The sequence below is a fragment of the Haemaphysalis longicornis genome, unplaced genomic scaffold, assembly GCF_048455015.1.
Source record: "Haemaphysalis longicornis isolate Haplotype H1 unplaced genomic scaffold, Haemaphysalis longicornis Haplotype H1 scaffold_4, whole genome shotgun sequence".
Classification (NCBI taxonomy): Eukaryota; Metazoa; Arthropoda; class Arachnida; order Ixodida; family Ixodidae; genus Haemaphysalis; species Haemaphysalis longicornis.
In genome coordinates this window covers 200,368,762-200,380,832 of record NW_027526361.1, presented here as the reverse complement: position 1 = coordinate 200,380,832, position 12,071 = coordinate 200,368,762, and the positions used below count along the sequence as shown (strand labels likewise).

The window sequence follows — 12,071 nt, the reverse complement described above, 5'->3', positions numbered from 1 at the left end:
AAGTCGAAGTTGAGCAGTTTGATACGTGCCGGCTTCATAATGCGACGGGTGCAGGTTCGGTTGCAGCCACAGGTAGCGTTTTCTTTTCTTTCACTTTACCCGCAATCATTCACCATCATCATCAAAGAAAGTGTATCTACGGCGGGGCATTTTCGGTTACAGAGGACATCAGTGAGAGCAATAATGCTTCGCGTTAAAACACTGAGCTCCCAGGAAGCCTAAGATTTATTCTTCTGAGCAAAGGCCGCGTTAGATTTCGATTTTTTGCAGAAAAAACACGCAAAATAATGACATGTATCATCTTTTCGCTTTATCAGAGACGAAGGGAGATTTCTGGCTGAGGCAATCAAGTGGTGTGACAGAAAAATATACCAAGGATTAGAATTTATTACAGTCCCTGACGAACCTTTGTTACCAGGTGGCACCATAAGGGCTATTTTCTACAATAACTATTTAAAGACATCTTGAGAATTGTCTAGTAACGCCTAAAATATTCTTCGTTTTGTTTTACGCACCTTAAGGTGTCTTGCTGGCATTTAACTACCGCGTTCACTCCGAGAGCGCCTTCAAAGCACGGTAGTGTTTATTGGGCTTCATGAACGTGATAAGGGTGGTCCGTGCGTCCGTCCATCCGTCCATCAGCTTATCCATCCATCCATCCATCCATCCATCCATCCATCCATCCATCCATCCATCCATCCATCCATCCATCCATCCATCCATCCATCCATCCATCCATCCATCCATCCATCCATCCATCCATCCATTCGTCTCTGTCTGTCTGTCTGTCTGTCTGTCTGTCTGTCTGTCTGTCTGTCTGTCTGTCTGTCTGTCTGTCTGTCTGTCTGTCTGTCTGTCTGTCTGTCTGTCTGTAACTCCATACACCTATTTACTGCCTATGAAAGAAATGGGCGCGTATATACTGGCTCCGCTGCACAATAACTGCTGCTCTGGCTTTTACGTGCCTAAATTATTAAAGCGAAAGCTTTCTTAGTGGAACCGATTGCATCCTGTCACAAAAACTAATATATTTCCCCATAGACCGGTTGGTGCAGCCGAATGCTCTGATAGACTATCTAGAAGCGCTAGCATGCGTGAAACGTGGTTCCATTGCGTCGAAGCGGTTACTTGAAAATTGCAGTAAAGGAACGGTTATCGATAAGATAATGCGCGCACTGGTCATGAAGAGCAGTATAATAGTATTCATTTATCTAGGGACGATCTGTTATCAGTACATTGATGCAACATTAGATTCTGTAGTACTTCTTGCGCGCCATTTTTGTCCTCATGATTGTGTGTATTTGGTTTGTGTCACCTGAGCTGTTACCGGTACACATCAAGTATTTATTATCACCTAGTTGTACTATGTTGCGCTGTGCTACAGTTATTCAAGTGAAATAAAGTTACCTCTCGCTGCTTCATATGCCTGAAGCCATTGTAATTCCTCTGTTGTTTTCGTACTAAGACTGCTTCTGCTTCTGCCCAAGCGGGGTGGAAGCCGAGTGAGCAATATACACCTCTTTTTGCTTTGCCTCGCGGGCATTGCTGCATTGTACGGCCCAATTTGAACAATAAATATGGATACAAACACACCCCACGTATCGGCATATGTTTAGACCATTTTCATTTGCGATTCCGGGCCTTTAAGGTTTGACGATGTAATGGACAAACTTCCGGCGTAAGTTGGACGAATTTTTAGCGAAGGCTTTACGTACTTTTGACGCAGTTTTGACGTGAAAAAGCTTTCTCGCTTCTCCTGACTTGGTTTAGCAAAGGCGGATAAGGTTTTTCAGCACGAAGGAAGGCAGAGGCATATTTGAGGACTAACATGAATACATAACTGGGAGTGTCAGAATTATTGTAATGAAAATACACACCGGATTGTATTTTAGGGTAGCAATTATACAAAAAGGTGGAGACTGCGTCCAAGAGAGGCGAGTTGAAGCAAATACGAAAACAAAAGATGTTAGTTCGTGCTTTCTCACGCAGAATGAATAATTAAGGAGAAAACGCGTGCTGTACCAACCAACAGATGACACGCGAGCAGTGAGATCCCGAGTAAATTCCGTTTAGTTGAACGAAGCTTCTTTGCATATATCAATGCAGGAACAAGAAACAAGGAGAAAAGCGGGAGTGATTGAGGGAGGGAAGTGCGAATTACGCGACAAGGGCAGCGAACAGAGCAGATACCAGGCCCATTTTTGTTTGCTTTATTAAGTTATTCATGTGAAGGCGCTGCATCAGAAAGAACTTTGCTAATGAGTTCGTTTTTCAATTTCCTGTGTTTGTGTTTCAAATCTAGCAGAATGAGGGAGCTTGATTGCACACATGCGATGTAGTTTATTTATTTTCAGTTTTTGTTATTATTTATGTGGTTCATGTATTTAAGAGTTTACTTTATTTGGGATGGCGCTGGGCAGGTAGACCTTGGGGATTTTGGCGATTTTCACTAACAGTATTTTAGATTTTATGCGGCATTTCGTTCCTGCGCCCCAGGTTTGCTAACCAATACCCAAAATAGCTGAATTTGTTTCGTCTGTCTATATTTTCCGAAATGTTATTTTGTTCTACAATGACTGCTTTCTTACCAGGATCTAGTTTACTGTTGTTATACCTAACCGATGTCTTAACGTCCCGCATTACCGATTCTATACATGTACACCATTTTCCCTGAGGTGCTCGACAAAGAAAGCTGACTGTATAAAACTGTCCCCATGTTTGTATTTAAAACTTTGTTGAAATGACAACTGGCATGGCTCCTAAAAGAGAAAAACCAAACCTTTTAAAACCAGTTTGGGCTCCTGCATTATGCCAGGTGAGATTGAGTAAGCCCTCAACTTTGCTTTCGTCGACAGATTTCTTTTTGATGAAATGACAACTAAGTGAAGTTTTATACAAGCGGAATTCGGGCATTTCTTAATAATTATTTTGTATCAGTGAATTTATTGAGGGCATAAGGAATCGGGCGTACCTAATTAAAATATGTTGGTCTATAGCGATACGACGGGTCTCTGTGCTTTTCCTAATCACTTATTTATGCTACCTGGTGACATCGTCCAGTGGTCCTAAGAAGTCATTCTCTCAAAAACGAACGCAAGTTCTCGGAGAGAGTGGTGCCATCTCTGAGCGGCTGCTTTCTCAGCAAGACATGAACACGTCCCTTACTTAAATCTGGCCCCACCAACTTCAATAGAAAACGCTTTGAACACAGGTGTGTCACTTTCCAAGGCAACAATCAGATCTCATTGCAGACTGATTTGTGTAATTGCAGCAAGATTCCTCACAGATTGCATACGCGAAGCGAACATTTTCATGTTCATTTATTCACGGTTCGTCATCATTAATTCATACCCTATGTCCTGTGGAAAAATGAACGCTTTAAAAAAAGATGCAAACCTAATTGAATGGTTCATCATCTGAAGCAAGTGCGGTGAACTCGGGCACGCCGGTAGCGAAAAAAAAATTGGGGTAAGTTTAGTGGGACCGCCATGTTCTGTTCCTGTCAAAATGCGTCCTTTCGCGTGTGATGTGGAGACTATTCGCCCTTTTTTTCGTCTGCCGCACTTACGCTACAAAAGTGGCTTAGAGGTTGAAAGCGTCATTTTCAACCTTTGAAAGCGCCCTTTTCCGCCTCAAGCGTTATCAGGTTTAACATCTCGAATAAAACAAAACGCCATTTCATGTTTATAGCCTTTGTAAAAGCAGTGTCGTGATTACGCGCCACCACCGATTACTGTTTGTGAACGAGCTCGTCCTTATTTGCGTTGCTTTATGTAGCGACGCGCATATGATAGTGAGCATATAAAACTACAACTTCGTGGAAATAATGCTTGCAACACAATATGAGTCCCAAGCACCAGTTAAAATAATCCCCTTTTCGTAGGCTTGCAGACAAAAGTGGCGGCCATTTTCAAAGTGTACTGGCGAATCAACCAGCCCGCACCAGAACCTGCATGTAATTTAAAAAATAAAGTGTTAGCATTTTAAACACTCCCTTGAAGTTTAAACAAGCTTTTAAAAGCACCGAAACGCATATTTCTAGAAGCGTCGTTTCCTTCGACGCCGGTAGGGAAGGCAATTAACTTTGCGAAAGTCAGCTGGGTAGTAGCTATTGGTTCCATATTATACATTATGTGAAATTTATCGGCAGCACCCATATACACATAAAACAGTTCCCCGGTTATATAGTCGGTTTTATACTCTTCAAACCCTGACTTGCTGATTTGCTGATAATTCATTCCTTTCCATTGGACGTTCATCATGTGGCTTGCATTATTGTCGGGCACACACCGTTGCAATTGTGGTGGTGATGCGCTTTTTCTCGCTCTAAAGACACTTATTAGGAGTATTTTTAAATACACGTAATGTATGGATTTAATAGGAAACTCGAAGAGGTAATTGCGAACAACAAACGTTTTTATTTTTTATGTACAAATTATACCATCCGGCAAGTTTTGCATCAATGGCGCATCCAAAAACGCCCATTAAATAATACACTTTCCCGACACGCGCTACTTGTAACTGAGAACAACGTGTATCGCGCATCCTTTGGTGTGTCAGTGTGGTCGTTCCCCGGTCTGTCAACCATGGTAGCCGTGTCCGTGGCCATGTCCGTAGCCATATCCAAGACCGTGGCCGTAGCCGCCGTAACCACCATAGCCACCGTAGCCACCGTAGCCGCCATGTCCACCATAGCCGCCATAACCACCGTATCCTCCGGGGTGCTGCACGTGGGTAGAATAGGAGAAAGCACGGCCAACTGGACCGTAGCCACCATAGCCACCGTAACCACCGTAACCGCCATGTCCTCCGTATCCACCGTATCCGCCGTATCCTCCATAGCCTCCGTAGCCACCATAGCCTCCGTAAAGGCCAGCCGACACCATGGCTGCCATGATGGCGAAGCAGACTAACGTGATCTGCAAAAACATAAATAGAAACTTCGGTGTGAACGGCGATATAAAACGCACATTTTTCTTGCACAACAAGCTGGAATACACTCAATAAGACAGAAAACTGTAAACGGTGGCAAGGGGATAATGATTTTTCCTGGAAGCAAGGTTTCTAAAAGCACTGTCGCTCGGAAAGAAGATTGTTCCGACTGGGATGTCCTATATGGGAACGCTCCCTGTTCGCCCGTGCAGGTAAAGGTCAGGTTATAGGCAGTGACAGTACAGACTGACATAACTTCTCAGTGACACCTTTTTCATATTATTCTTAGCGTAGAGTGGATTATACAAATGCGTGAAAACAGCGGTAACAGACACAACCACAAGAGACATGTGTTGGGCTGTTTATGGACTATTTATGGCTGTTTATGGCTATCATGGTGCCACAAACGTATTAGTTGAAAACAGGACTTGTTTTCTGGACACACATGTAAAGTATCGCGGAGTCAGGGTACAGTGGCGCGTAAAGTCTCGTAGAGGCTCATCACAACCACCATTAACAGTATTATGCTACTATAGTATTGTTATATTGGGCTGTATTAATATAATGGTATTTTCAACCGTGGGCTTACGGTTATGTGCCCATTTTCAACACTTTTCTACACATCAGATGTTGATTGATTGATTGCAGGTTTTAGCGCGCCAACGCAACGCAGGCGATGAGGCGCGCCGTAGTGAAGGGCTCCGGATTAATTTTGACCACCTGGAGATCTTTAATGTGCGCCGAAATCTCGTACACACGGGCTGTTTTGCTTTTCGCCTCCACCAGAAAAGCGGCCGCCGCGCCGAGGAATCGAACCCGCGAACTCGTGCTCAGCAGAGCCACGCCTTAGCCACTGAGCCACCGCAACGGGCCACACATCAGATGTACTCTCTTTGTTTCGTTCTTTCATTCCTATTCGATATTTGAATACTGAAGTCATTTAGCTACGGTCACTCGTCCGCATTACTAAGTCGACCTACTTCCGTTCATTTTCCATGGCTTGAATTTGCACAGGTGCGTCAGTTATTTTTCGAATCCATGATGCTCATGTAGTATCCCTAAGCGCTACAACTATCATCTTCCTTTTTATGGTACTTTGGCGCGACGCCGATTTGTTTTGAAGGGAATCGTTGACACAGCATTTGTTATACTGTGACCCAGCAGGTACGCACAATGATTTTTTTAAGAGACAGAAGTAAGTGGTGCTTAACTACAGTGGTTCCCAAATGCCCATTATCCCACAATATTTTCGCGTGTTATTTCGCCCTTCATCGTTAGGGCAATAACTGGCAGCTTAGTGAACACAATTATATGCATTCACTTTTGTACAGAATGTAATAGCATACGCCTAAGGGTAGCTCTTTTTTCCGGCTGTATAATAGTGCTTTCATTTTTCAAAAATAAGCTAAAGCAGCAATGGCCGTACTCTGAGTCGGACCTCGACTTCATGTGTTTACTTCACTCGGCTTGGTGGAGGATGCCGCAATGCTTTTACATGTAAAATCACTTTCAAGGATTGCCTCGACTGGAGGCTCGAGTGGAGGAGCTATTCATGATATTACGCAGGACCCTGGTGCGAGTTAGTTAATTCGTGCTCATGATAAGACGGAATAGCGCGAACGGAACAGGACCGAGGAATAGAAACAGCGCCTGTTTGTACACTACCTGTTTCCATTCCCCGGTCCTGTTCCATTCTCGCTGTTCCATCTTTTCATGAACAGAATGGTGCAAAAAATAGCACTAGGCGTAAGGCGTAACACATCGAAAATTTTCTAAATTTATCCCAAAGTGGGTGTGTTGCTTAACTTCGATGAAGTAAATAAAAATAATTTGAAAAAAAAGAGGTACAGTAGATGTAGCGTGCAAATCGTCTCATGGTCTCCAGCGAAGAACAGAGATCGTTTTCACTGAATCAAAGGCTTTGTATAATACTTAAAAACGGCGTATACAGTTGTTACAGATTTGTTACAGATATCTCAATTACCTAGTTCATTGAATTAATTTTCTGTATTATTTAGTGACGATACCGAAATTAGGTGGGTTCTACCGCTTGGTGGCACTCTAGAAATTCCATTGATAGGTGAATATTACTTTCGAAAATCGCTTGCATGCAGGAGCTAATGGATTAGTGGGTTTGTAATTTTGCTATTTTTTCCCGTTATTCTACAAGGGAATTTAAATTTGGTTAAAGTGTATTCCGGAATAAGTTTGCTTTATGACATTCGGGTAGTAAGGAAACGACTTGAGAAGGTGTAAAACACCTTCTCCTACCTCAAACATATCTGCATTTGCATCGTTGCATCCAGTAGCCTCCCCCTTCATCACCTGAAATCCGCTTTTCAACTCCGCTTTACTTGCTCTTGGAGGCACACGTGCAAGGTAGATGTACCAGTAGTGGTTATTTGCCTAGCGTTGCTACCATATAAAGCCGTGCAGAAGTTTTGCGCTGCTTTCATCATCTCCTTTGATTTAGTTTCCGTGTTCGTTCTCCCAGTGCATGGGTTGTCTCTGCTTCCTCTCCTTCCACGCTTCCCCTTTGCTCATACATAATGGCTGAACTCCTATAAGTTCTATCAATCCTTGCACATTTGCAGGAACATTTATAACTAACGTTGCTTGGGTTAATAAATTTCCCTAACTGTGCCAATTCTGTTTTCTTGGTTATACTTACGTCATCGGGTGGTCTTGCGTAGCAATTTTCAGGATACCAGCAAATTACGAGCTGCTTTTAAAGATATTATTTTTAAAACAAATCGCATAATAGTTGCAGGATGTGCGAAATTATTTAATGTAAACTCAATAAAAATAACTCCTTGAGGGAGTTTAAGTTGATCGCAGGAATCTCCTATCTGGAGTGCTGAAGTACAATCATCGTTCATGCTTAGCACAACTTTCTCTGTACTGTTTTTTTTTTCTGTGGTAATTTTTATGCAGCAGCGTTGACGTTTTTCGTTTACTGACGGAGAAACTAGCAATTTCTTTTAACTCGCGTGGTGCTAACGTTTAATCAAAGGGATGAAACAACTTCGAATATCAAATACTCGGCGATTACATATACAAGATATAATGCTTGTCTCTATTCCAGCGAACATGGGCCCGTTGCCAGCTTTGCTTTAAAAAGGTGAACGAAGAAATATTTTTGGTTTCATTTGTGCGCTTATTCCACGTGCGAACTGGTTTCTGCTACAAGACTGTAACGTAAAACTGAATTTTGCTTTTGACACGATTTCGCTAGTCACGTGCGTGTCGCTACTGCGGCTGTATCGGGTGCTTCGAGTATTGGGATGAGCTCTAACGAACCCTGCTCCCGGCGATGCCTATTTTTCTGGTTTCCAAGGCGAGGTGGGACTGCGAGAATTAGAGAAGTTTTAAAACTTATCTTCCTGTCAAGCATGCAAAGAATGAAGTAGCTTGGGGCTCAAGAGGCATCCTAGACATCTAACTGGGTTTCCGCCCCAGGTGTTGACACCGCGACTGCCGTTCGCAGCTGTGTTACCACTGATCCCGCTCTAAACACTCACCGTTGCCTTCATGATTTCTGGCTGCGTGGAACGCGGTTTGAACAAGCTCGCTGCTCGACTGTCTCGGTGAAGGCGGGTCTCGCACTGTCCGCCATTCTGGCCGGCGCGGTCTTTTAAAGCAGCCGCTTTGGGCCCCTCGCACGCGCGCTGGTTGACGGCGACGACGAGGGGAGATCACGAGAGAAAAGGGGGTCACAACGGAACTGGCCGGGGCAGCGGTAGGCTGGCCGTCGCGGAAACAATGGCACGCGGGCAACAAGGCGCCGATCGCCCTTCCGACGGACCACACCTATGCGCGGTCGCTGGTATTTGAGGATGCCTTTTTATTTAGTGCTTTCTCGAGCACCCCTCGCCCGCTTCATCCGCTTCGGCCGCTACTTTACGGCGGCGGTTGCCGTACGTTGCGTGGCGGGAACACTTGTAGCGCGCGGCCTTCGCGCTGCGAATGGCGGCCCTAGGAGCGAGGGAGCGGAGGCTGCTGACCCTTACTTCGGGCACCTGCCGATCAAAAGCGAAGATTGGGGGCGTACATGTTCTTTTCACTTCCTGCGCCGTTCTTTTTTGTCGTTTCACTTTCCATGACGCAAGTGAAAGTCATTCTTCGATTTTTGCCGTTTTTGGAGAGCATGTTCTCTGGGCTTCTGTTCGAAAAATGTAGTTATCTTTGAGAGGCTGTGGGAACGAAAACTAGATTGTAATGTTTCCGGACGGGAAAGGTAAACTGAACGCGTCATTAGCCTCCAAACTCAATGGCTATTTCGATGGGAACAGGTTTGAAAAGTAATGAGATTCTTTCTGTCGGTAGGCCGCGTGTCTGCTGCTGCATGTCCGTTGCCCGCACCTATTCGTCGCTGTCTGTTCGTCGCAGGAATCACGGTGCAGGCGTAATGAGTATGAAAACATTTTTGGCTGTTTGGGAGTTGTCAGTGTAGGCGTACAGTTCATCATCTCATAACGGTATTTCTAAACGCTGGCGCGGAGTATTTTAATTAATATGGCATGATAGAATAATCTCCGTCTCAGCTAATAACAAGGTATACTTTCGTACTTTAGAACCCCGTTTTAAGACCCGCTGCAAGGAGTAGAACGCCAACTGAGGATTCTAAATGACTTTTTTTATTTCACGCTCACTGGAAAAACCAACAAAAGAAACCATCCCCTCACCACACCACACCCACCAGCATGCATTCGTTACGCATATGTCAAAACACTTATTGATTATGCTCAGGGAAGGGATTCACGAAGAGTTTACTTACAATAATTGTAGTGTAATCTCCCCCCTCTACCCCACATATGGGCAATGATGCATGCCGAGATATATTTTTAAAGCGAAGCTTTCTTGGTCTCATCAATGGCGGTGTCGTACTCACAACGCATTTCAGGACCGCCAGCTGTGTACATTGCGAGGGAACATAATGGTAATTAAACTAGAAAATAGACGCTTATCGTGGGTGGAATCGAACCCGGTTCTCATGCCTTACGAAGCGGACGTCTATTCGATTGCGACATCAACAAATTTGGGTCGCCCAACATTTCCTCTAGGTTGCTTGCGCTTGCGTTGGCTTCAAAGTTTGGCTGAGTTGCAGTGGACTGGCTTTGACTTGCATCGGCTGACATGAATCGGCAGTCGGCTCACTTGAGTTTTGGAAGAGGATGATAAGACGACCACGATCGGTAGGGAGGGGGGGGGGGGAGAGGCGCACCGCTTTCTTTTGAAGATTCTTTCGCTGTCGTTTCAGTTTTGACTTTGGCTCTCAGGCAATTTGTACTTTTATTTCTCAGTATACAACATGCTAACCATATGTCCTTATCAGATGTAGATAGCGCTTCAGTTTTGAAGTCTTTTTTTATCTGTGTTCACGTGCGAAGATCATGCCAGAGTGCACGAATTTTCCGAGTTGATTATACATTCATGGAACCAATTGCCGTTAGCGCTGAAGGGATTGCGAATCCTGTGCCATATCGTCACGCAATCTTTATCAACAGGACAACTGCCGGCTGATTGGAAACTGTGTCCCTTATTTAAAGGAGGAAATACATATTCACCAGAAAATTATCGCCCCATATCACTAACATGCATTTGCTTCAAGATGCTTGAGCATATAATTTCTTCGCACATTTATTGTAATTTAGAAACCAATAACTCCTTTTTTGACAATTAGCATGGATTTAGACGACTGTTTTCATGCGACACCCAATTATTCCAAGTTACCACTGATCTTCACTTCAATATGGATCATAATTTACAAACTGATTTCATTTTTCTGGAATTTTTTAAAGTATTCGACCCCGTACCTCTATCCCGTCTGATTTCAAAATAACAAAAACTTCGGTTAGATTCGCTGAAGTTATCGTGGATCCGCAACTTTTGGTCTTTTCGACAGCAGTTCACTGTGGTTAATAACCCTTCCTCTCCAATTTCCGACGTCACCTCCGGAGTGCCTCAGGTTAGCGTCTTGGGGCCACTACCTTTTCTAATCTACATTAATGATCTTCCAACTAATATTTCTTCTTCAATACGGCTTTTTTGTGATGATTGCCTTCTATACCGTTCTATAACTAGTACCAATGACCACCTTTCTCTCCAGAAACATCTTAATCTCATTAACAACTGTTGTGGTGCATGCCAAATGACTTTAAATTTATCTAAATGTAAAGTAACATCCCTTAGTCGAAAAACATTAACTGTTGCATTTGATTACTACATAAATAATTCCAACGTGTCACGGTCATCTTCGTATAGGCCTCCTCCGCTGCCCAGGGTGCGCTGCGCAAGCGGCTTCCGGGCAGTATTTCCGGGTAGTACAAAGCTGCGCGGGTCCCATAGGATCGCGTGTTGACAGAAGCAAAATGAGCTCGATGTTCTCAATTGTTTTGCGACATGGTCACCATCCCATCCCCGACGAGTCCGGTCTCTTCCGGCGATCAACTGGGCATTAGGGGAAAAAGCTTTGCAGCGCTAAATACGTTTACAGCGCCGACGAGAGTACCGGGACGGTGACGGCGCTCTCCCACTCGCAGGTTCACTGACCATTTGAAGTGAAACTCCTAGTATAAACTAATACTGTAGGTGACAAGGACTTTTCAACCACAGCTGATCAAAGAATAAGAGGGACGCAATCGGCGATGATCGCGCTTTAAAAAAAACAGCGAGTCCGGCGGACCGCTGGGTCGCCTGCGGTGCGCCGCTCTTTTGCGTACCTGCGCACAATGCGTGCACTTTCATTAAACGGTGCTGGTTTGCGTCGACGTTACAAATACATGGTGCAGCGTTAGTTTGCCGTTTTGCTGCGTGCCTCAGTGACAAAATGCAGCGAGCGTCAGAAGCCTGAAATTTGTTTTGCGATTCCGAAATTAGTGGCGGTAAAACGAGGTTGTCGGGCGAACTGAGAGGCCGCTTGCTTTATTTCCTTGTTTGCTCTCACTTTACTTGCATTATACATTCCCAGTTCGCACTTAATACGCTAGAATGAGGGTCAGCGACGTTTTGACTTGTTGGGATGAGTTGCATGCTAGCCGACACGGTTGAGGGCTCGACGGCAAATCGGGTGGGATGAGGAGGGGGGCTTTGAACGCAAAAAAATGAAATAGCGAATTGCCAAGAATATTTGACAATAA

General features: G+C 44.4%; 1 protein-coding gene across 1 annotated transcript; it reads right to left on the bottom strand.

Moving 5' to 3' along the window:
• Positions 1-4,450: 4,450 nt before the first annotated feature.
• Positions 4,451-4,931, bottom strand: LOC144180744 (uncharacterized). Its single transcript, XM_077709012.1, has one exon. It carries the CDS (start codon positions 4,929-4,931, stop codon positions 4,581-4,583), a length of 351 nt encoding a protein of 116 aa, XP_077565138.1. The 3' UTR covers positions 4,451-4,580.
• Positions 4,932-12,071: the final 7,140 nt, after the last annotated feature.